Source organism: Egretta garzetta, unplaced genomic scaffold (assembly GCF_000687185.1).
Source record: "Egretta garzetta isolate BGI_Z169 unplaced genomic scaffold, ASM68718v1 scaffold260, whole genome shotgun sequence".
Taxonomy (NCBI): Eukaryota; Metazoa; Chordata; class Aves; order Pelecaniformes; family Ardeidae; genus Egretta; species Egretta garzetta.
The window spans coordinates 1687429-1713089 of NW_009258662.1; the positions used below are offsets into that span (position 1 = coordinate 1687429).

Here is a 25661-nt window from a genome sequence, read left to right on the forward strand (position 1 = left end):
TCTCCAGCGTGCTCACAGCCATTCCTGATTTAACAAGCATCTTGCTTTATCCTGGTCATTCAAGGAAATATCAACTAATGCTAGCCAAAGGGCTTGCATGTGTCTTCCCCCAGCTGCCAGGAACTTGATGCACCCTACAAAAGCTCAGGCTCGCTTAGGTTGCTCTGGAGTAACTCTTGGCCTAGTGCTCTGAAAATTAGGCAATGAATTCCCAGCGGTAGCAGAGTGAATCCCTCATGAGCAGGATCTGCCAGGCAGTGGACAAGTGCAGCAGGATGGTTTTGAAGTAGGCGAGTGGATCTGGGTCAGGGAATTCTCCTGTACGCTTGGTCCTGCAAAGCAACGGAGACTTTTCCTTGGCAAGGTGCCAAACACCCTTTGAAGTGTCAATCACATCATTTGGCATTGATTTTTCTTTTAAGGTTTCCCCACTGCTCCCCTCCCGAGAGCCAGGCTTGCCGCTGACAGGCAGTCTTGCGTGGGAATTCTGAGGCTGTGCAATGCAAAGTGCTGCAGAGACCTGCGTTGGACTTGGGTTCCTGCAGATGGGGCAATCCCTGCTCCCCATATAAGTGTGTTGCCATACTCTGCTGCTGCTACACTGGCTATTAATGGTGCATCATACCAGCACAGGCTTGGGTGCATAGCCCTGGGGGCATTTCTTGGAAGGGATGGAGTTTAGCAGATCATTTTGCCATCGATGCTGTGGGATGGGCTGAGCAAAGCTTTCACGTGGCACAACAGTGAGATTTTCCCCACGTACTTGGATGACTTTGGTTTCCATATTTTTTCTTTCGTGCCTAAGGTTTTGCTGGACTTACCAGCAAGCATTTGTATCGCTGTCCTCACTGAGATATATTTAAACTGCTCTCTTCACGTCTTGTAACTACTTTTACTTAAGTGGTAGATGTCTCTGCATCTAAATCATGATGTTTTTTTCCGGGACTGGCAGCTGGGAAATACTAGGTGGCTTCAGCTTTATAATTACCTCTGTCTGTCTTGTCTGTGTGTTCATGCACACACATGTGTGCAGTTGTGCACCAAGCTGAAGAGGAAGCGGTGAATGCAAGCAACAGCTGGATCCAGTGTGTGACAAGTCAGGAGGAACTGTTTTTCTTTAAACATCCCTTTATGTACATCTCAGTGCTGCTCTTCGTGGCTGCAGCATTGTAAGAATGAATAACCCCAGAAATCCTTGGCCTAGCTGGGAAAAATGGAGGTTTGCTAAATATTGGTTCTGCCTGTATGAACTTGTATCCTGCCTGGGGACCGTGTATCAAGGCAGAGTTTCCCAGGGGCTGGGTTGATGGGACTCATATGAGGAGGATGCCTTCAAGTTAATCTTTATGGTGAGCAAGGCAGAACAGGACCTGGAGATGCCTGGGTGTCGTGGTTTAACCCAGCTGGCAGCTCAGCACCACGCAGCCGCTCGCTCACTTCCGCCCCCCTCCCTCTGTGGGATGGGGGAGAGAATCGGGAAGGAAAAAAAGGTTAGAGCTGTGGGATGAGATAAAGACAGTTTAATAAGAGAAAATAATAATAATAGTAATAATGAGAATGATAACAGAATATACAGAATATACAAAACGAATGAGGCACAATGCAATTGCTCACCACCCGCCGACCGATGCCCAGCCCGTCCCGAGCCGTGATCAGTCCTCGAGCAGTGAGCAGTCCCCAAGCAGTGAGCAGTCCCCGAGCAGTGAGCAGTCTCCCCGCGACCAACCGACCAACTAATCCCCCCCAAGCATGACGGTCTATGGTCTGGAATAGCCCTTTGGTCAGTTTGGGTCAGCTGGCCTAGCTGTGCTGTACTCCCAGCTTGTTATGCACCTGGCCGAGCAGGAGAAGCTCAAAAAGTCCTTGAGTAGTCTGAGCACTACTTGGCAACAACTGAAAACATCAGTGTGTTATCAACATTCTTCTGGTACTAAATCCAAAACACAGCACTATGCTAGCTACTATGAAGAAAATTAACTCTATCCCAGCCGAAACCAGGATACTGGGACTGGGGGTTGAACCAGAAATGTGCTTGTTGCAGCAATCCTCTGCTTGCCACCACCCCTTGCACCGCCGTATCCCTTGCAATCCCTGCTCCATCCCAGCTATATTTCCTGATTTTGAACCAAAAATGTCCAAGGAGCCTTCTATTACAGTGACATTTCAATTTTCCATTTTCAGGCACATGTCTAGCATAGAGACGTCTGCTGGCCAGAGAGACTTGATCCCTGTGACTGTCTGGGCAGGCACAAGCTGGGGAAGAGGAGGGGTGAGATTTGGGGAATGAGGGCTTTCACCGTCAACCCACGATCCCAGGAAAAAGCTGCGGCAGAGCGAGGTTTGGAGAGGCCTCAGCTCTTAGTCTGTTTCCTTTTCCTTTTAATGTGTTTGCTCTCTAATGTGTGTTGACACAGTAAATACACATGTTTGTACAAACATCCCAGCAGAGGGTTGCTTTGAAAGCCCCTTGCAGGGGATGGGAAATGTGCATGGCAGATGTCGGGAGGCGACCCGCTGCCTGGTACGCGCTGCTTCTGCCGATGGTGTTGGAAATGGTCCCCATCAGGAAGAACTTGATGGGACAGTGTGAGGCAGAGGATGCTTTGCTTGGATATTTCGGACCGCTGCAGAGAGAGAGAGGGAAACTCAGTGCTGGTGAGGTGCAGAAAGGTGTCCCTTACCCATTGCTAAATGTTGTGCTGGGGATTCAAACTGTTATTGAGTATATGGTGATGGTGAGAAAAGCATTGACAAGTGTGGGGAGAGAGGTCCCCAAGGGGAACCGGACAGAGCTCCCCTGGGTAAGGGACTTGCATGTAGATGAAGCAGAGACCCATAGAAAACGATGGACAGACCCAATGCTTTTTAAGAAGCACTGCCAAAAATACATTGTAACCAAGCACAATACAGGTCTTGGTGTTCAACGGGGCAGCAAGCAACTTGGCCATAACCAGGTTCTTCCACGTTCCTTCATGGCTGGTTAATGTGCTTTTGCACCTAAAGCTATGCTTACGGTTCCCTGTGGCATCTTATTTCTAACCATAAAGTACAGGAACCAGGGTCTTGGGGGCCTGCAAATGGGTTTAAATTTTAAAACTGACCTCATTGGGATTCAAAGACTCATGGGCTACCAGTGAGTTTCACAGACCAAATTCCAACACTATAGATAAGGTGCTTCAGTACTGGCCACAAGCTGCTCATGGTTGAAGCTTAACACAAACAAGGGGGAGGTGATTTTAGAGAGTACAGAGTATATGACAACTTCTCCCCTATGAGGAAAGGCTGAGAGAGTTGGGCTTGTTCAGCCTGAAGAAGAGAAGACTCAGAGGGGATCTCATCAACGCATACAAATATCTTAAGGGCGGAAGTCAAGAGGACGGAAGCAGTCTGTTTGCAGTGGTGTCCAGCGACAGGACTAGGGGCAATGGATGCAAACTGAAACACGAGAGGTTTCAGTTGAATATGAGGAAGAGCTTCTTCACTCTGAGGGTGGCAGAGCACTGGAACAGGCTGCCCAGGGAGGTTGTGGAGTCTCCTTCTCTGGAGATATTCAAAGCCCGCCTGGATGAAGTCCTGTGTAGCATGGTCTAGGTGAGCCTGCTTTAGCAGGGGGGTTGGACTAGATGATCTCCTGAGGTCCCTTCCAACCCTTACGATTCTGTGATTCTGTGATTCTCTGGTTAAAGGCATAGGTTTGTCCGAGCAGTCTATGAGCACCCTGACCACTCCCAGTTGTTTAACAGACTCTTTACTCTTTATGTACCTCAAATTGGCCACCCTGCTATACTGCAGCAGTATGGTATAACTGGGAAACCATGAATTCATGGGAAGCTCCAGCTCAGACAGAGCACGCATGCATGTAACAAGGATGGTGGTTGCAAATCCTTTGTTTCCTACTGTCAGCTCTGCACTGATGGCAAGCTCTGTTTGCTCTTACTTGCAAGCTGCCAGTGGCCCATTTTCTGCTCATCTGGAAGAAGAGACATCTCTATGTCTGCAGGTCTTCTAGCTCTGCGGGAGTAGGTTCATAATTGAGTTAATAGCATAGCATCCCAGGATAGACAGAGGTCAAAGTACGGTTCTCTAACCCTCCTCTCGTAATATGCCATGTTGAGCAAACAAACACTGCCCTCAGAATTAAGCATTTCTGTAATAAATCATCTACACACCTTTTCCCACATGGACAGCAAGGAAACTGTGGGTGACCCATCTGTGAGAGGTGCCAGACAGTCACTGAGGCTAAAATTTGTCTCACCTAATGCCGGTCATCAGCACTGAATCAAAATGAGTTGCCATTTATAGATAATGGAGAGAGACTGGCATCTCCAGAAAGCAATTCACTCCATCTGCCTGAGACACCTATTTAGGATGGCACGAATCGCCCCGCGGTGAAACCTGTCTCTTTCCATTGACTAGAGGGGAAGCCTGCCTGACTCATTAGGCGAGATGTCTAATTTTCGGGAAGGCGGTGTTAAACAAGATGAATCCCATGTTCACTGCATGCCTAGAAGGCACGCAGGTAACTGGTGACAGCAAGATGTCTCAAGCCAGACAGAGCAGGGCTGCTCAGTCCTCATCCATTTGTTTTCACGTTGGTTTAGTTTGCCCCTCCCCAGACTTTGTATCCAAAATATCCTGCTTTGAGCTGGGTTCCTAGAAGTAGCTTCTCGTTTTGTCATGGTCTGGGGAGTACATGGGAACACTGTTGTGAGAAACACACGATCTGAAGGGTTTCTGCCACGTTGCTTCATCCTCAGTGCAACTCCTTCCCCGTGCTGCTCAGACTTTGCAAGGGAGGAGACTTCACTGTTCCCATTTTACAGATGGGACACTCGAGTCACCAAATGGGATGAGCGACAGCAAAGGGCACTTGTGGGACTGGCACAGGACTCAACCCCCTGCACCTTCTGGTGCTCCTCTCAAACTCCAGGTATTATGGATGGCTGTGCCCATGGACTCGGGGCTTCTCACTGTTGCTCTCCTCCCCCGGTGAAGCTGGAAAGCCAAAGGGGAGTTTTTAACTCATGGGTGGGACATGGCAAAGCTCTTCGTTGCTGGTCAGGAACACCCAACTAATGCACTAAGGAGTCTGTAAAGGTGGTGTTTGGGGTCTGATGCCCCAATCCCACTGAAGTCCCTTTGGTTGTATTTCCTAGGAGGTGGCTTCAGACCTTCAGAGACACAGGAATTTGGAAATTTAGTCCATCTCATTGTCACTCATCTCATCTTTGGGTTTTTTTCTCTCCCAGAGCCCCAGCTTCCCCTCAAAGCCCTCCTGTGCCAGGACATTCATGAATCATTTTGGATCGTTTCTCCACCGGGGAAGAACTGACATCTTCTGTCCTAAAATCCCTAAAATCTTGTGCCAATGTGCTGGGGGCTCGGAGCAAATCCTGACCAGCAGCCTGTGGGACAAGGCTCTCCTTTGTTCATTGGAAAGTGATGGGGAGGCAGGGCAGGATAGGACCCACCCCACAGCATTGCTCCAGCCCTGGGATGTCTTAGGGAGTTGGGATTCCTATAGGGGACCCACTCCATATAGCTGCTGACACCCTGTGGCTGTCGGGAAGAAATGCAGTGACTTTCGCAGAAGGGTTGGGCAAATTGGGGTTTGAAAAAAGTGCTTCCAGGAAAAAGAAAAAAGCGAATGTTCTCAGAAGGAAGAAAAAAAAAAAAGAGACAAATTCCCCAGATGCTTCCCAGCTGTGCTTTTCAATGCTACCAGAGGGACAAAGGTGGCAGCTGGCTGGCTGGCAGCCTGCTTGTGGCCGTCCCCGCTCTGCTCCCAAGGCCATGGGCTGAGGGCAAGAAGCTTTGAAGAGCTCCCAGTTTGACGGATGGGTGGGGGAAGGCAACTGCAAACAAAAATTATAGGACATGGCCTCCTCACCAAAAAAACTTCTTTACCTCTTTCCCCTTCCTGCTTCATGTCCCTCCTCTTGTAGTTTGTTTGCCACCAACTGCCAAGATGCTTCCACACAGAATAATATTTTCCCCTCTGTATTTTCTTTCCCAGCTGCCGAGAGATCTGTGTACAAACACAAGTTTCTCCCTTTTATAAACAACCATGTAGTCCGCCTCCAAGAGAGTGTATCAAGAGCAGAGAAAGAAAAAAAATAAGAAAAAAGGAGAGGAGCGATCATCTTTGCTCTGCTTCTCAACACAAAGGGTTAGGGGGCAGTTGTTGGCCCAGGACAAAATTGGCAGTGTAATAAGTTTTAGCTTTAGCCTTTGAAGATAAGAGAAGAAGCAGTCGATTGTCATAAAGGGAGCAGGCACGTCCCTTTAAACCACAAAGCCTGCAAAGATAGCCCAGAGTCCCAAAAATAAAGGCTTCACACTGCCTTCCTCTGTCATCCCCGGACAGAAATAGTAGTCCAGTGGGAACCATTACAGCCGTGATGAGAAGCGCCAGTCTGCTCCAATGAATGCAGCTGGGCCCAGAAGGGTGCAGACGGCGGAAGGAGGATGGCTCCTTGCTCCTGGGGCAGCTGGTTGGGCTCTGGTCTCCATCACCCAGACTGGCTTTGCATGGGGGACATGGTTCTTCCCTCCTGGTATGGAAATGAAGCACCTGAGCCAATGCAGGATTGCTCCCCGTGGCCTGTTTTGTTGCCTGTACTTTGTCTCGCCCCGTTTTAAATGTCCCGAGGAGGGCTGGAGGGCTCAGGCTGTGTTCAGGGCTGTAAATGATGCCAGTGCCCCAGGAGGCACCAATGTAGGGTTTTATGGCACATCCACCTCTGCGTGATGGAGCTGTGCCTCCTGCATGCCCTTGTGGACATGTTCCCCCTCTTTGGGACAGCTGGTGGCCCGGTTTCATCACTGCAAACTGCTCGGAGAGTGCTAAAATCCAGTGCTGGGGGCTGTACGGTGCACAACACAGCCAAAGAGGGCAGAATGAGACCACCAGCTAGGGAGGGATGCCCTTTCAGGTGGCCCTGGGGCTGGCATGGGGACAGTGGGTGGCAGTGGGACAGCTACTGCAGCTGCGCCATCTGCTGCACACGTAGAGAAGCTTCGGCCAAAAAGAAGCATTTTGGGCTAGAAGCGACCAAAAGTAATTGCCGGTCCATCCCCAACCCCTTCTCCTTCCCCCTTCTTTTGCACTGGACACGCAGGCATTGCCGCTCACCTCCTTTACTTTTTTCGCCATCTCCCATGGGCCAAGAAAACCTCGGATGCAGCTTGGTAAGGGTTGGTTAAGTAATTATTTTAAAAGCCTTTTTCTCTCCCTTTCTGTCTTATGAGGGAGATTTGGAGAGAGAGAAAAACACAAGTGAGCTCCAGGCGCTTGTAAATCTGTTTCCTGAGGGCTCTGTGAAACATCCTCAAGGGAGGGTGAAGATCTCCAAACCTGAGGTTACTGTGTTTTGTTTCAGTTTCATGAAGCTGATCTAATTTCACCACAACAAAACCTCGGAAACACGGAAGGCTTTCCCTCAAATGGACATCAGGCTTTAGGAAAGAGTAAGCAAATGGTAATTCCAGTAAGGGGCCTGTTTTCAAAGAAAATCCTCAATGCTGCAGATGTTTCAAGCTGTTGTTTGGATGAAGACCAGTGTGTACCTCAAAATGCACAGGGGTTTGCATATGATATCCTCCTGACTTGCAATTTCACTAAATAACATCCCAAACTTTGAGAACATGAAACACCAGCACTAACCCACTCTGGCAGGACTTCAAGGAAAAGGAGTTGCTCCTACTCTGGAGGTTTGTGGTCCTGTTTCTTTTCTTGCAGTCACCAGTCCACAGTAGTTCCTCCGGAGTCCCTGCTGCTACTGGTGTGTAAATCTGGAGTAATCTCATTGAATTGCTCCAGCACAAAGCTGGGGTTGATCACAGAAATAACTGGTAGCTCTTAGGAGTGATTCTGCTGAAGCCTGAGCCATTTCTTTAGTGGAAGGAGGGGGGTTAAGCTCTTACATCCCTCATCATTCAACTACTGTACCACCACCTGTGCTGCGCGGCTATGGAGGGGAACTTGGCTAGGACCCTGCTCGGAGGCAACCTGTGCAAGGACAAAGCCAGGAGAGCCGTGTGAACCGAGGGGAAGAGCAGCGCAGATGAAAGGGGGAGTCATTATGCATCTCAATACCCTCCCTCCCAAGCAGTGCTTGGCAGGTATATCTGATCCCCGCGTCTTTTGTGTCATGACTGGCACTTGCTGTATTGACGCTGAACTCCTGACCTTGCTTTGTCTCGCACCACGACCTTATGTCAAAATGGCTTTGGGTAGAGTTTCATTGCCCGGGTTACCTCGAGGTCCCAGAGGAAAGTGATCCCTTGTCTCCTGTGAGCGACACGCTCTTGCTGTCTCTCCCCAGTCCATGGGAGATAGGTGAGGACTATGGAGACACGAGAAGATTGTGCCCAGGCTGTTATTTCATCACCTTCGCATCACCAAAGGTTCAGCTGGGTTTGCTGCACGCTCCCTGCCTCGCTTGATGTGTTCAAGATAGTGGGGAAAGATTGTGTTTGGGCACCCTAGGGACCTGAAACACAGCAGGGTTTCAGTGAGCATCTCTGGGAAGCAGTCCTGGGCTTTTTCCCAAATTCTACTATCCAAGCACGTAACTGCAGCAAGTAGAGTCTGAAGTATGGTTTCTACTCTGCTAGTGACCACCCCAGGAACGCTTACACTTGGTCCTCAGAAGTTTTCGGGCAGGACCTGTTTATTGGTCTCCACTGATATGTGGCTAGGTATGAGCCACTTGTACAGAGGTAATGACTTGTATAGGCAAATAGCAAGCCACGGACCTTTAGAGGATGGAGGATTCCTGCCACTCCTTATGGGATGCTACTTTTAGAGCTCAGACATCTCAGTCTCTTACATTAGAAGAAAAGTAACTAGCTGTCTTGCCTCACATGGGACATTGCTCTGGGACTTACAAAAGTAAATAAAGGGTCTGGGGGAAGATATGGGGCACCGAGTGAGTTGCAGACCTGAAAGTTGGGACTGTTGGAAGGACAGTGCCTCTTTTTAGCTCTGCTCTGACTTCTCTGCTGGGCTGCAGTCCTTGTGCATCACTTGGCTCAGCCATAGCATCCCTAGAGATGGTCCATCAGGGCCTCCTTTGCGCTCAGCTTTTCCAGGCTCTCTGCTTTCTGAATGTCCCTGCGTTTCATATTTCACCTGCGGTTCCGTCGGGCAAGGGGTTTTTGGGCTGGTCCAATGCTACAGGATCATGTCAGACTCATGAAAACTGTTCTAACTACTTTGATGGGGCAACTTAAACTCCTCAACAGCTTGATCCAGGACCTGATTCCCAGCCTAGCAGCCAGGCCCAAACCCTTACAGCTCAGGCAGCCTTTCTCCTCTCCCAGGAGTCCCCTGCCTGCACCTAAGTGGAATAATATGTCAGCACTCGCCTGCTAAATCCTCTGGCTCTCTTAATTCTCTCTTGATTGTGCCTTGTGCCTTGCCCTCTGTGCCATACAGCTCCTTTAGGACAGTTCCCAGCAGACCTCCTAATCCTTTTAAGTGCACATGGAGAGTCTGTTTCCTCCGTGGGGCAGTCAGCTTCGCTCCCATAGACCTGGGTTGATGCTCTGCAGGCGCCAGAGTGTGCTTGACTGGGAGGAAATCACTCCCCGCCGTCCTCGACTGCTGCATTTCCACCTTGTGCCTCTTTGTACACAGAGGCTTTACACTGATGGTCCTGGCTGGTGATTTACCGGCGTTAAAAGTTTGCCTACTCTGCGGTTATTTTAAATTTCATTTGAATTACTTTTAGATAATTCAGTCAAGGCCTTTGAATACACATTTGGCTAATTCTGATTGATGCACAAGGAATGCCTGTGATTAAGGGTCTGGAGATAGGTGCTATTCTTACGCTGCTGGAGGTAATAATTACTTCACTTCCACAATACTTATCATTTGAAGATTTCCAATACCAATCGATTTTTTACTCTCCCCAGCCCTCTCTGGAGGTGCCCCTAATAATGATCTGAGAGCCATGGGGGTGTGATCGTACAATATGTTGTTTTCCCCTGTGTCACTCTCTGAGCTGAGGGATGCACAGTGATGCATCCTACTTTGGTGGTATTTTTTGAGTCTATACTTTGTATCTCAAGACCCTTCGTTTAACCCTTCCTGCAGCTGCAGGAAGCTGTCTCCTAAAAATCATCCAATCCGTAGGTGTTTCAATGAAAAATGTGGAGACTGAAGCACTGGTAGGGTAGGTGATGTCTCTAAAGTCATATGGCCAGTTCATAGCTCAGCTAAGGTTTAAGATTCTGTTTTCTAAGTCCCTTGCTCTAACCCTTGAGCCAGATAAGAGGATGAAGCAGAATAGAGAACATCCAGTGTTACCAGCTCAGGCTGGAGTAAGAGTCTGTGCAAAGGAGGCTGCTGGGAAGAAGGACTCTGGATATTCACTGCTCTGTATCCAGTGACCTCTGATGTAAATCACCATGCTGGACTTGGGCCCGCGTTTTCACCATTTTTTCTCCATGGGGGAGTAAAGTTTTGCTCTCTGGGCTTGGGACCATTTTTCTTCTCTCTCATCGCATGTCCCCTCTATATTGTAGTGCCATTCATCATCCTGCCCCAGAGCTGAGACCCCCTACACCCCCTCTTTCTCTATTCTCTTAGCTGAGGTGGAGCGAGAGCCATGGCTGCTAATGCTTTCCTCCCACCATTCACCTCTGCTCATGTGGCATCCTCAGAAGTGGTCGCATTCCTGTGAGGGCACAGAAGTAACTCTCAGCACAAGTGGCTGGATGTTTTTGGGAGCCTGGGGGGGACAGACTTGATGAAGCCAAGTGGAGACATAGAGTGCATAGGGCCATTTGGAAGCTGCCACAAGCTGAGGTTGTTGGTGGTCCTTTCAGGAAGGACTGAGGAGATGGAGTGAGAGGAACTGAGCAGGGATGTGTTTGGTGTGGTCTTTTCTGCAGGAGTTTGGAGGGGCACATGTCTCTCCATTTGGTAGTGACTAGGAATGTCTCGTAGTTCAGCACTGGAGACTGCAGGTGAATCCAGCCAAGTGATGTTGGAGAGGACGACCAAATTGTCTGGTGGCCTTGGAAGGAAAAAAAAAAAAGCATGAGAGAGGGATTTGGGCCACTAATGAGGGACCAGCTGATGGGAGATGAGAGGAAGCCTTGGGAAGGGGAAGGCGTCAGTGAGACACAGATGAGCAGACATGGCTGCTGAGGGATTTGGTCTTGATGGAGGTTAGCTGATAGAAGAGGTCGCACTTGTTGGGACTACTGCTACTTAGAATCATAGAATCATAGAATGTTTTGGGTTGGAAGGGACCCCTAGAGGTCACCCAGCCCAACCCCCCTGCAGGGAACAGGGACACCGCTAACCAGATCAGGTTGCTCACAGCCCCATCCAACCTGGCCTTGAATGTTTCCAGGGACGGGACCTCCACTACTTATTTGGGACTGGCTGGCGAGAAAGGTGGTCTGTGCTGAGGTTGGCCTGCAGAGAGTCATGTCTTTTGGCCAGGCATCAGACACAAAAGCAGAGGAACCAGTGATGGATCAGCAGATGAGAGCAGCCACCAGTGGAGGATCAGTCTATGGGAAGTGAATGGAAGAAGCCTCCTCCACAGTTTCAGCGCTGGATAAGTTTTCTGGATGCTTGCATGAAAGGGGAGAAAGGGTAAATGTGGAGCTTTGTCCCCAGATGGTACTTCCCTTTTATCTGAGGCAATATTGGAAGATAAGCATTCGCTCTTTCTCTCTTATTTTTTCCTTCTTTTTTTTTTTTTTTCCTGTGGATAAACATAGATTATGAAGGTTAGAAAGGCTTCAAGGGATGTTTTTTATCTGATATTAAGTTCTTAATAGGTCACCTTGGCATTGAGTAGGCCTGGAGCTGAAAGAGTCAGCAACTGAATTACAATAACCTTTGCAGAGCACAAGCCTGTCAGTGGGGCTGGGGCCCAGAGATATGTGGGACCTCATTATCTTGACCTTAGCCCCAGGGATGTCAGCTGACAAAAAGGACTGGACAGAGAGTCTGGACTGGCTGATTTCTTTGGAGAGCTTCTCTTTCAGGTTCCCCTTTCCCCTGATATTGGAGATAACATGTCCCCACATTGCTTGATGGGAATCGTTCCCAAGCCATGGCTCCATCCACCCATCCAGCCCATAGCTCTTAGCAAGGGAGTCAGCAAAGGGCTCCGGCTTCTCTCTTTTCAGTTATGCACTCACAGCCCATCACTCTCTGCATCTCTCTGTAGTCATTTAACACCAGTACCTGACACAAATATCGGTGCAAGAACAGAGAAGCTTACTTGACCAGAGATATAATCTCCGGGATACGATTTTTTATTTGTTTTGCTTAGCGAAAATAGCGAAAGTGCCCAAATCCTCAGCAAAGCAGGAGATTTAGTCCGCCTCTGATACGCTGCAAAGGGAAATTGCAAATGCGTCTGTATATCTCCAAGATTGAATGTGACAGGCTGTGATTGAGCTTGTTGCCCTCGCTGATGCCTGGAGCTACACAGGGCACCGCGCCACCCGAGGTGTGTGTAAATGCCCGTATTCCGATCAGATCCCCTGTGTTGTCTGCTACAGGGAGGGAGTCTTTTTGCGGGGATGCCTGTGCTGTCCATGTGTGCTCCCATCCCAGACTCTGCTGGGTGCGAATATACACTCGGTGCATGCGTGTGCTCAGCTTCACATCACCCCACCTCCCCTTGCTGGTGGCCAAGACCCTGTGGTGCGTTGGTGAGCGCATCCTCAGTCCAGGCAGATGAGCCTGCTGTGTGCACGCATGCGTACGTGTGTCGCTGGGTGCCTCCACACCCTTGCCTGCTCAAATATTTCCACCCTGTTACACGCCACTGTCTTGATGTGTGCTCTGCTGCCCATGCCCATCTGTGTGCTCCGGCGCGCTCTCCTGCCCATGTGTCCATGCGGGTGCCCGGGTCCCCGCACGCGTGCATGCCTCCTGTTGTCAAAGGGCAGCTGGCTTCCTCTCAAGTGACACTGTGTCATGAGGATCCGTGGGTGTCTCAAAGCTCACTCCGTCTGGCCGCAGTCAAAGAGCCCTTTGTGGTTCTGCTCTGCACCCCCCTGCCGCAGGGCTCCCAGCCCTCCGGGTCACCGCATTCCCGGCATGGCAGGATGAGCTCATCACTGGGAGGAATCTGGTCCCTCAGCTCCATGAACAGACACTTATAAATGACTTGTATTCACGATCCAGACCATGTTGCGATCCGTCTGTCCTCATTCCATCCCATATTACTATCTATCTGCCTCAATTTCTGAGCAATTCCAGGTAAGGATTTCTACTCCAGGCCAACTATGTTGATATCTTTGTCTCTGGTCAGTCCCATTCACACATACGCTGCACTTCTGGGTATTTCTGGACCAAAAAGTATGCAGGGCTTTGAGCCTTTCTGGTAGTGCTACTTGTCTGAATTGTTTTGATCTACAGTTTGACCCCTGCTTAAGAGCTGACAAGAGTTAGGCAAGCATTTTGGGTTGGGCACCTCATGAGCTGCCACCCATGCTCTTGTATGTAAAACTTTAATTTTTATACCTTTTTTTTTTTGCATTGTTGTACCCTCAATCTCAGTCAAAACCCACTCTGACTGAAAACATCTATTTACATTCTCTTTATGAAGAACCAGGACTGGTGGCAGCAACAGGGTACATGTTTAAAAAATAGCTGTCCCCGTCGCAAAATGTTGGCTGTGTAAATGAAATTCCACCAGTTTGGGAGAAAAGAAAGTGCCTGGAGATCTGCACCTTCCCTGCCATGGCCAGTGGCTTTACATACATCTGAACTCCTGCACCCTGGAAAATTGGAACGACTTCACCATGTATCCGAAGCCGTACAGGTCCAGGGGATTCCCTTTCAGCTCATGCCATAGGGTGCTGTGAGGAGCAGGAGATGACTTTATTGCTGTAGAGTGGCCATAGGTGCGCTGCAGAGAGGCAGCTGCAGGATCCAGAAGCTTCATCGTAGCACACATGAACTGTGAGTGTCACTAGGATGACCTCTGAGATTATCCACTGGCATCATCAATACGAGCATCCAGCAACAAGATCCTCCCTGTGAGCACTGAACTTTACCTCTGGGAATGTCAAATAGAGAACCCTTATTCTCCATGGAGGGCCTGGAGATGCTTTATAGAGCACATGCCTGATAAAGTAACACATGGGTGAAGAGACTCTGCTCTGTTGCCAGTGGGATCAAAGTCCTGTGGAGCTTGGGAAACAGACACAGGCTTCTCTGGGCAAGGAGCAGAGTCATCCCATGCTCCTGCCCTCCCTTTCCTCTGGCAGAAAGGTCAATGGTGGCAGGTCTTTCCTTGATGTAGTTTCATTCTCCTAAAGTACTCACTCAGCTGGGCAGCACTTGCAAGAGCCTGAAACCAAGAGTTTGGGTGTAAAATCTGGTGGCTAGAGTGTTCAAATGGCCTCTTTGTTTGGTCAAGCACATGCCTGATGCAGACACCAGCTCTTAGAGATGCCACTGCTATCATCATGAAGTGTCCTAGGACGGAGTGCCCTGCCTTGTTTTCCACTGATAGAGGGCAAAGCACAATTTTTCAGCCTCATAGAATGTTTTGGGTTGGAAGGGACCCCTAGAGGTCATCTAGTCCAATGACTTTTATTTTAGGTTGCAGGGTTGGGTTAAGTGAAGAACAAGTGTTCATGGGCAGTGAGAGCACATGCACCCCAGACATCTGGGACCAGTGTGGCCACTGTCAGCAGAGCCCGGGCAAGGGCCAGGAGCTGTGATGCCTCCTGGAGAAGAAGGAGGAGGAATATCAGGTTTGGGGTTCTGGCTCTTGCACCGAGCAGCACAGCCCCATCCTTGGTGGGCACTGGGCAGCAAATGCCTCAGCCCCGTGCCATAGGTGAGTGCCAGCAGCCTGCTAATAGATCTCCTGGCAGGGCTTGTTGCTGAACACTGATCACTTGGCAGGCCATTACCTTGAAAAATGAGCTCTGCCGAGCTTGCCTTGTGTTGTTACAAACTAATGATTTGCATTGATTAGCACGTGGCTCATGAGTGTCTAATTTATCAATCAGGGAGCGCCAGGGGAGCGTGTGTAAACCATGCTTTCAAAAATGATGTCATCTGTCAATTGGCTCATGAATGTGAAAGCTGCATACACCTGACATGTTCTCCCTGATGAGGGAGAGGAAGGACCCGGTCATCTTCGTCCCTTTCCCTTTGTTTCCAGCTCTGTAGCTGTTTCAATTTGGGGTGAGCCCTGCAGTCCAGGTACAGCCTGGCTGGCCAAATGTCAAGCTGTGATTATTATTTTTATAGTACTGGGAGCAGCTGTCACAAACCCACTGTGCTAGGTGCTGTCCAAGCCCAGAATGAAAGGCTGGCCTTTTATTTATGTCTAATTTAAATAGTAAATCCATTGCAGCCCGGAGTATCTCTTGCTATAGAAGTTGGTGGGGAACTACAGTGGCATGACACAGTAGTCATGTACCAAGGACTATGAAAGAAAGGGGACATCTGTCAGCTAGGAGTTCATCTCCTGGCTTGTAGGACCCTTGGACTCAAAGCAGAAGGTTCATTGCATGCTTGATCTGCTGTGGCACTGACCCACCATGAAACCAAAATACCTATGCTATGAACCAAAACCACATGGCCATCAACATCTCATCCCATCTTCCTCCTGGCCCTGCTGAAGTAAGAGGAATTATCCTTTGCCTCCATGTGCTGCACTTGTTCTACAAGGGAGATCTCCCATCCAGCAGTCAGGCACATCTCTGTTTGACCTAATTTAGCATCCTGGCTGGATTACACGAGAGGTCAGTGGGTGACTCCTCTGCAGGGATTAGACCCTGTGGCCCTGCCCAGTGCAGCCACCCGTGCTCCATGCCAGAGCCTGGCTGAGGGCGTGTGAAGGGAAGATTACAATGCAATGCTTCCAGATGATAGGGATTAGCTGGCAGTATTCTAGGAAAGCTGTTTTCTTGAAAATCATATTTTTGTTTTTTTGAAAAAAGGCCTTGGGAGCAGTGTGGGTGGAGAAAGGGGGGAAGAACCATTCTCCTTGGCTGTTACAATGCTGTAGCAAATAAGTCTTGCTTGCCTGGTTGCTAACCATCAGATTTAAATCTCCTGGACAAAAGAGATGCAAACCAGGAACACAAAGGGATTTCAAGACTAACCCTGTCTGCCATCCCTCCTGTTGTGTGGAGCAGATGTGTGCACTCGGGTGTACATAGGCATTCCATGGAGCGAGTGTGCTATGCCTGTAGGTGCCTTCTGCAGGGTTATTTTTGTGTGCACAACTTTGAGCCTGTGGATATAACTGGATGAGTGTTCACACAGACACTGATGAGCTTGGGGCAGAGTTTTAGAGGTGAGCCTTGCCAGGGTAAAAGCTGAAGGACACATCTAAGTTTAGGATGTGGGTCTCCCTTGGAAGCAAAAAGCTGGGATTTACTCTCTCCTCTCCTCTCCTCTCCTCTCCTCTCCTCTCCTCTCCTCTCCTCTCCTTTCCTCTCCTCCTTTCTTCTTTTCCTTTTCTTTTTTCTTTTTCTCTCCTCTCCTCTCCTCTCCTCTCCTCTCCTCTTCTCTCCAGATCAGCCAGCATCACCTCTGGTGGGAGTGACTGCCATCATGACACACCGGGGTCTGGATAGCATTGGAAGCATGAGTGTTGGGAAGACTAAACACCTGGTTTTCCAGGATCTTGCTCTCCATATGGCTGAAGGTGCCCTGCGATATGTATTTGGATGGGCTGGCATCATCCATGCAAGTGGCACCTTAAAACATCTGTACAAGAGAAGCGAGAGGGCTGCTGGCTGCTGACTATTAGACACGAGAAAGAGATACCTCACCCCGTGCTTTTTCAATTAGTGTTTCTAAAGACCTTTTGGATCGGTAGATAGACAGGGCTATTGAAATGCCATGTTTTATTAGAAATTGATCTCCTGTTAATAGGCTTTAGGCAAATTAAAACAGATTATTCGACTGGAAAACGCGTGCCAAAACAGAGGGAAATAGGAGGAGGATGGAGTGTCACCAGCCCCTTCCCCGTCTTTGCTGAGATCAATAGAGCTACATCATGTAACCATTCTATTAGACACGAGAAAGAGATACCTCACCCCGTGCTTTTTCAATTAGTGTTTCTAAAGGCCTTTTGGATCGGTAGATAGACAGGGCTATTGAAATGCCATGTTTTATTAGAAATTGATCTCCTGTTAATAGGCTTTAGGCAAATTAAAACAGATTATTCGACTGGAAAACGCGTGCCAAAACAGAGGGAAATAGGAGGAGGATGGAGTGTCACCAGCCCCTTCCCCGTCTTTGCTGAGATCAATAGAGCTACATCATGTAACCCAAATCAATGGAAAAGCAGAAATAGATGATCATCATAGCAGCCTGACATTAGATCATACGCTGTCTGCTGTGTCTTTGCCCCCTCACCATGCCAGGTACAGCAGCCAGCAGTCCCAGCATCCGCTGGGGAACATTAGGTTCATAAAACAGGGAGGGACTGATATTGGAAAAGCAATGAAGTATTAGAGGCCCCTGCGCAGTCGTAAGGCTGTGGCTGAGCACTGCTCAGAGCAGCCTGGATTGATGTGCTGGGCTCCAGGGCTGCTTGGATCTCCTGGAAATGAGGTTTGCAGATCCTTAATCCAATAGTGAGAAATAATGATGGTGATTTCAGTGTGAAGCCCTGGGAGAAGGAGAGGCAGGGAGGACAAAAGAGGCATGCCTCAGGATGCAGAGAGGACAGAGATTGCCCTGCCAGGTCTGGCCTCCCCTGCTCAGAAACATTTCTCCTCCTTTCAGAGGCAGTGCTATGGTCACGTTTGCTTCCTTGCACCTGGGAAGAGCCAACAGGCAGGAATTCTGTGACCTGCAGGGCTTTGCCTTTGAAATCCACCCTTGCAATCTTCCTGGCAGCCACTTACTCACTTCCCCTGGGAACTGGGACAATTTCATGGCCAAAATAAACCACCAGCATGACTTGAGCAGGAGCTGCTGGAGCGCTGTCTGGAAGCGTTGGGGCTAGCGATGATGAATTCCCTTTAACTTCATCAGCTCAGGGGCTGCTGATGCTGCACAAAAGCAGAGCAGCGGGGAGGGACGAGTTGGCTGAGCGAGCCATGGTTCACCAGTTCCTCTTCTACTTAGTTATTCATTTAATTATTTGTAATTACTCTCATCCAACCAGGGTCTGCTCCTGCTGTCTGCCTGGTCAGCCATCATGATCCTGCTCCTGACCCCACTCTCAGGAGTCCTGGATGGGTTTCAAGTGCTTTATACAAAGGAGTTAATGGAGGGGGTCTCGCTTTGATTCTGTTGGGCCAGGAGTGATGCTCTGGGCAGGAGGTGATGGTTTTAGAAGAGTAGAAAACAGCTGAGCTCAACTGACATAGTGGAAACGATCCATTTTGCTGCCTGTGAGCAGTCCAAGCTGTTGGGACAATAAAATAGAGATGAGGTGGTACCAGGAGTCCTGGTTCAGGAATGTGCTTTTGAAGTGAGTCTAAAGACGGTTTTGAAGACAACTTTAAAAGCAATCAGTTGTCTGTGCTTAATTTTCTGAGATTCATATAGCAGAGAAGTCTTAAAGTGCTCCAAACACTGATTCAGCCTACGGGACCAGGCTTTGATGGGTCTGAAGTAAAGCTCCTGAAGTATATCTAGTATAGATGCTGGATTTTGGCAGAAACAGTGTCCCCTTACAGGTAACTCCTTTTACGCTATGCTATTTGCTAATGTAGACATGCAGTTTCACAGAATCATAGAATGTTTTGGGTTGGAAGGGACCTTTAGAAGTCATCTAGTTCAACCCACCTTCAGGGAACAGGGACACCGCTAACCAGATCAGGTTGCTCACAGCCCCGTCCAACCTGGCCTGGAATGTTCCCAGGGATGGGGCCTCCACCACCTCTCTGGGAAACCCATGCCAGTGTTTTACCACCCTCATTGTAAAGAATTTCTTCCTTAGATCCAGTCTAAACCTACCCTGCTTCAGTTTAAAACCGTTACCCCTTGTCCTGTCACAGCTGGCCCTATTAAAAAGATTTTCCCCATCTTTCCTATAAGCCCCCTTTAAGTACTGAAAGGCTACAATCAGGTCTCAGTTTTCAAGAGCTTTTCCCAGTTCTGCTGCTGGCACGCTCAGTCACTTCACCTCCTTCTCACCCAGCCTCCACATCTGCACAAGTGAGGCTTTCCAAAAGAGGCCATCCCCATCCAGCTTAGTGGAGGAACAACATGGTAACAGAGGTACGTGGCCCTCTCAGACACGGGACAGGATCTATGCTCCATTATGGAAGGCAGGTGTTTCTGTTGCTCTGGCGAGCTTAAAGATATTTGTTTTTTGCCATGATCCTGGTTTACCTTCGAGCAATGGGACTAAGTTCTCGCTAGCACCAATTCCTTCTTTTTCCTCCAACCCCACTGTTTTCCTTTGACCCTTTTGAGTCCATACCCATGATTTGGAGGGGTTTATTGTGTCCCTCTCTTCGATAACCATATGATCCCAACCTCTAAAACCCATTTCCCTATTAGAAGTGTGATTGAGGCATTTGCCACCATTTTGCCTGGGAGACTGTGCTCAAGCACTACCCTCCTGCGGACCCCGGAACAGCTAGGGGGACCCAGATAACGGTGAAAAACACCAGTCAAGTGATGGAAGGTATCTTTTACGTTCTTTCATCTACCAGACCCGTGGGCTCCTTGCCAGGATGCCTGTAGGGCTAGCCATGGCCAGGGTGGGGGCTCAGGGAAGGCCAGAGCCTGTGCCTTTAAAGATTAATGGTGTTGTTTGCTCATTAAGGAGATCGTTTTGAAGCCAGCGCTAGCCAGAACATTCAAGTGCAAGCATCTGTTTGCTACTGGGAGAGGATATTTATTGTCTGATACTTCAATGGATGTAAATAAACAGCCAGACCTAGATAATGTTCAGACAAACAAACAAACAGCTGCCAGAATAGGTCCCCTGGTAGTTGACCTTCGGGAAGCATCATGCTGATGTTTTAATAGCAGCCGGCTTTGCAGAACGAAGCCCAGCAAGTACCGCCTTCCAGGAAGCAAGATTAGTGTGCAGCCTGAGCATGCTGGTCCCTGGGAGCTCTGCACATGTGTGCTGGGTTAAAGGAGGGCAAGGGGGCTTGGGGTGCTGAGCATCTTGGGGTCCAAGGAGCATGTGCCTGGCCAGGACAGACATGCAGGCAGTGGGAACAGGTATTCCTGTGGTGGAGTTGATGAGTGTGTTTGTGGAGGAGTGTGTACATATCTGCTAGTGGTGGTTGTGGTGGTCTGAGAATTTTGAGACTCGTGCATGGTCCTGGAGTCCTCTCCATCGCTTCTTGCTCCCCTTCCTCTTGCCTTGCAGAGGTGCTCACGGTTCACAGGCAGTTTTAAGGAGAAATCCCAACTGGACCGTCAGTCAGGTTCTAATCCCACAGCCTGATAAGAAAATATCAAATATAAGAATATCCATACATCAGTCAGAAGAAAACTCTCTCTAGCCCAGCACCCCAGATCCATGTGGGGCTTGTGGCTGATTCTGGCAAAGAAGAGCAGGAACAGAGCAAACTGCTGGTCTGTGCTTCAAATTCCCTGCAATGGGCAGCTTGGGGAGCTTTCTGAGCAGAGATTGTATCTGTGTCCCTGACTTCATTGGTGACCACTCGCAGGCTTTGGTGAGAATCTTTTATAATCTCCCTTGCACAGGCTCTTCTTTTGATTTTTTTTTGCTAACTCAAATGCTCTGGTGCTAGTGGGTGCCCAGGAACCAGGAATAAATCTCCCTCTAAGAGAAATTGCTGTTCTGTTTTTTGATGCTCAGGACCGAGAGGAATGTGCAGGGAAGGTGGAGATCCTCTGGGCTCCATGCCCGGGCTCAAACATAAGAAAGCCAGAGGTTAAGACAGGTAAAGGGATGGCTTGAGGTAAGGGCCAGAGTTCTGGATGCAAGCTATGCTAATTACCTCTTTGCTGGCACAGGGCTTGCATGGTCTGTGCAGCGTGGGTGAATGTCTGCCAGACTTTCTGGCCTTCTTCTCCATTTTCTTTTTAGTTAGCTACGAGCTTTAATGAGAGAGAGAGGTTTCTGTACTTACAGTTGTTGGGTTGTGTGTGCATGGGTGCACGTGTGTGTGTGTTAGCATATGTACTGTGGAATGAGCCCGGTTCCGCCCTCCCTCCCCCTCTGCAAAATAATGATTTTACAGGCAATTAGGCTAGCAATAGCTGTTAAATCACTTCTGAGTATCTCTGTTTTCCTGGTGTGAAACCTCTGCAATCTTTTACCTGCACCAAATGCATAGGGGAGATCCCTGGGGGCTGTGCCTCCTGTCTGCGCGGTTTGTTAACTCCAGCCAACCATTTCTCCAGCCTGCCTCTTCCATCTCTGAGCTCCTTCTCCTCTAATGGGGCCTGGCAAAGGCTGAGGACAGTGACTGAGCCCTGGGGTGATAATTGGCTGCTTACATATCTAGTGGCCTACAGATCTGACCCTGACAATGCTGAAAAATCAAGGTCAAAGCAGCAAAGACGTAAGGTTTGTTTAGCACAGTGATCAGCAGAGAAAGCCAGGATCTTCTGCAGCCCTCTGATAGGGACGAGCGGCCACAGGGGACTGGGGAGGGAGGCAGAGCTGAAACAGCAGACAAAGCTCAGCAACCGCTCCCTGAGAGTGAGAACTTGGTGCGGGAAAGTCTCCGTGGGAAATAGGAAAGGCTCCTGCTGTGGGGGCATTTGAGCTGCCCTGGGTAGAGACTTCTGTGTTTCTCAGCCTGCGGCCCTTTCTGTCTCCTTCCTTTCTCCTGACTGTCCTAAGGGAATGACTGATCCTGAGCCTGTTGGCCTCTTTGCTCTTGACCTCATGAGTGAACCACACCAGTGTCCACTTTCAAGAAGAAAGACTCCAAGGAGCTGAATTCACCCACTGGGGACGATGGACAAGAATGAGCCCTTTCCTCCCAGGCAGTCAGAGCCAGGGGGATGCACGGATGCCCAGGGTTGGGCTTCAGGCTCTGACCTCTTTTTCTGTCGATGCTGTGGAGTGCGTTGCTGTCATCACCAGATCTATCAAGATGTACAAATCAACTGCAAATCCACTGGTGTCATTTGGCCAGCCCAACAGCCAATGCCTGCACGTGCATCCACTTCTGCGGAGGTTGATGGACAGCATGTAGGATCTGAGCATCCCTGAGCACCATCCACACCCTTTGCTGTCACAGGGAACCTCTCTAACTTCTCTCTGACTCATTTCCCTTATCTTTCCTGGGGGAATACGATGTCTTTGCTGTCATACAGGAAGTGGGGAAATCAAGGAAGGCCAAAGATAAGAATCTATATCATTGCTGCCCTTTGTTCATATAGGCTTTCCAGACCCTTTGTCATTCTCTCTCTTCCTTTCTCTTAGCCTTTCTAATATAGAAGATGATTCAGGCTCAGTTTCTTGGCTGAAAGGTTGGTACAGAAGGAACAAGCTCATGGGCTGTGCCAGGGAACAGTGGGAATAGGTCTTGATACCATAAGTTCTCCACAGCTTCTTATTTCCTTTGGGTGGGAAGGGTGCTTTTTACACAGCTATCAAACTGTGCAAGTGAAAACCAGGGACTGGGAGCCTTTGGTTGGGAAGGCACGGAGAAGATGATGTGGAGCATGAAACAGACCTACTACAACTTTGTTTCTTCTAGGGAGGGGTACTGTAATGTTTGTGTTGCTGCAGGATAAAAGATATTCTGAAAGTGAAAGGCAACACATTGAAAACATAGCAAGGGAGATGAGGAATGTGGACGCATGTCTGAAACACATGGCCGTGGGGTTTGCTGAAGCCTCAGAAAATCCACAAGGACCTGGCACTCCTGTGGATAGTAGATTATCCTGAACTGTGATTATAATGTTGAAAGGGATTACAAACCTTCTTCAGATGCTTTTGAGCCCAATCTCTAGAAATTGGTTTCAGACAGGTAAAGAAAACTCTGGTGTTTTGCGCATTTTTCTTCTCTATCGCTGGGTCACTGTCAGGGATAGGCTGGGACTGCGCATCTGGTTCTTTCTCTTAATTCCAGTTATTGATGTTCCTAAGTGACACCCTGTTATGAGATGTGGCTCGAATCATAAGGTGCCACATTTGTGCAGGACTGATTTCAATATCTGATATATGTAATCAACAAGAGAAATAGTCTGCATTGCATTGTACACTCCGCAATAATATATTGCCCCATGGAGTATTAGCAATAAGAACAATAATATAGGCTGACTAGCAATTGGGTGAGTCAGTCCTGTGTGGTCTTTTATCTTTTGCTCATCATTGCCACAAATTCTGCCCTTTGTGCCATCATTTTCAGCTCGGTAGATTTGTCCAGGCAATGACAGTAACACAGTGATAGTGCCAGATAAATGCGAGCAGGCTCTGGGTTGTTCTTCTACAGGGCTCTTGTGTTGATGGGACCAGCAGAAGCAGTTAAACCTGCTTTATCCTTTAAGTGAGGAGGCAGAGGCAAAGTTCACTTCGCGATGAACAGTGGTTGTTGTCCAAAGGACCTGAAACATAATGCATTTCTCCAATGATTATTTTACAGCCTCCATGGAAGGAGGAAAAATACTCATGTTCTTTCCCTGCTTTTGTTTTTGCTCTGCAGATCCGTGTGGACGGCACCACCAAGAACACACTGGAGTATGAGATTGTGCAGGTGGTGGATACTGGCCCCATATTACGGGATATGGCCTTCTCAGTGGATTATGAACACCTCTATATCATGTCTGAGAAGCAGGTAAGAAACTCCATCAGTCCATAGTGCTTTGAAAGCTTTTAGTTTGATCATGCTATGGACATCAGAGTCGCACATGAAGTTCTGATAGTGAACACAGTTACTACAAAGATGTGGTCTGTTGTTGATCTCATGATTTTTTGTGCTTAGAAACCTTTGCATTTATACACTGATGCAATTTTTGGAGGGCCAGGGCCAGAGAAGTAATGGAGCAGAAATCACCCCCAGCATTGCCTTATGTAGTTCATGTCCTACTGGCTACATGACAAGAAGTTGCTACTGCATCTGCTGCATACCACATCGCTCTCCACCCCCATTCAAACTGTGGCTACATCTGCCACAGATACGGAAAAGTGTAACGCCAAATCCTTTGGCTCCAACTGGAGTATTTGGAAAAGGTGGAGCCTCTTTGAGACACAGGGATCAAGAGTGCTGGATGCTGCCTGCCAGGGTGCAGGCCAAGTTGAGTGTGATGTTCCTATTGTGCTGTTAGTATTATTATTGAAAATACTACCAGCTAGATTCCAGGGAAGGACCAATGGGGGTGTTCAACATGGAAGTCTGGCTGATTTCAGCAGAGTGCTTGGCCTTATGAAGTTTGCTGCTTGGGGTGGGAGGAGGAAATAGTTTTGCATTAAGTAATTCATTGTGTATAATTAATCTTACGGACATGCAGGGGCTTGAAATATCATAACTGGTTGATTCATGAGTGCTTGTGAGGAGCTTTGGAACCACAGACAAAAGGGAGCAATAAGGGATTTTGTTAGGGTGATGGGAGGTGCCCTACAGTGCAGCTTCAGTTCAACTGGAGGCCATGAGTCCAAGCGCAGCCTTTCAGATTTACAGAGGCAATACATTTGGCTCCTTTGGGTTTGTTAGTCTCATAACACACTCAGGAGCTGTCTTGATTCTCCCTAGGAGAGGACAATGGGACAGCATTGTTCACTCATTCACTTCCTAAAAAATGAGATCTGAAACAAGAGGAGCGACTTGGTTTTCCTCCAAAAACTTCCAAGAGCATATTCTTGCTGGTATGTTGACTACCTGCACTTCTCTGACCATCACAACATGGGCAGACTTATTTTGTGGTTGACTATTCTGAAGCACGAGCTTAGGAAGGTTTTTTTAGGACCACAGTTTGTTGGTGGAGCCCCCTAAAGAACCCAGGAGCCTTGAGTCCCCTGTGATGTATTCTAACATCTCCCCCAACCCATCTTTGAAGCTCAAGGGTGTCTGTATGAGAGAAGTTCATGAAAAGGGTATGGATCATTAGTATTTAAAATCTGATCTGATTTTGCGAAACACTCAACACTACAGAAGCCTTTGCCCGACTGATTTTATCTGTGACGTAGCAAGCAATGTGAATGACAGCGCTGCTGTCAGGGCAATACAGATGCTATCTGTGTGCTCATGATATAGCGCACTTCAAGTGCTCGAATGAATTAACATTTGTAGAGCCTCAGTGGGCACAGGGGGGTTGCCTTCGCTGGAGGCAGGGCTATGAACAGCGTGGAGGAGTGCAAGCTGGCCTTGGGGAGGATAGATCCTGCCCACTGTACAAGCCATGTCGTACAGTTCTTCCCATAAACGAATGAAGCTCTGACTTATCAGAGGCTTTCAATTCCCACAGAAATCCCCTGGTATTTTGAGGTCTGTGGAGATAAGGGACAGGAGAGTGATGGCTTGACCCGACCTTTTCAAAGGCAGGCAGGCACCAGGGCTGGTCCTATCCAGGAACTGGTTGGATGGTCACATCCAGAGGGTAGTGGTCAACAGCTTGAATATCCAAATGGAGACCGGTGACAAGAGGTGTCCCTCAGGGGTCTGTACTGAGACTAGTGTTGTTTAATGTTTTCATCAATGACATAGACAGTGAGATCAAGTGCCCCTCTGCTCTGCTCTGGTGAGACCTCACCTGGAGCCCTGCGTCCAGCTCTGGAGCCCTCAGCACAAGAAGGACATGG

General features: G+C 48.7%; 1 protein-coding gene across 1 annotated transcript in view; it reads left to right on the forward strand.

The window, feature by feature from the left end:
- The window catches only part of PLXNA4 (plexin A4), a 454140-nt gene that overhangs the window by 193305 nt on the left and 235174 nt on the right, over window positions 1-25661 (forward strand). The window contains exon 3 of the mRNA XM_009648415.1: window positions 23569-23700. Within this exon, the coding sequence (XP_009646710.1) occupies window positions 23569-23700 (132 nt within the window). The remainder of the gene's footprint in view (window positions 1-23568; window positions 23701-25661) is intronic.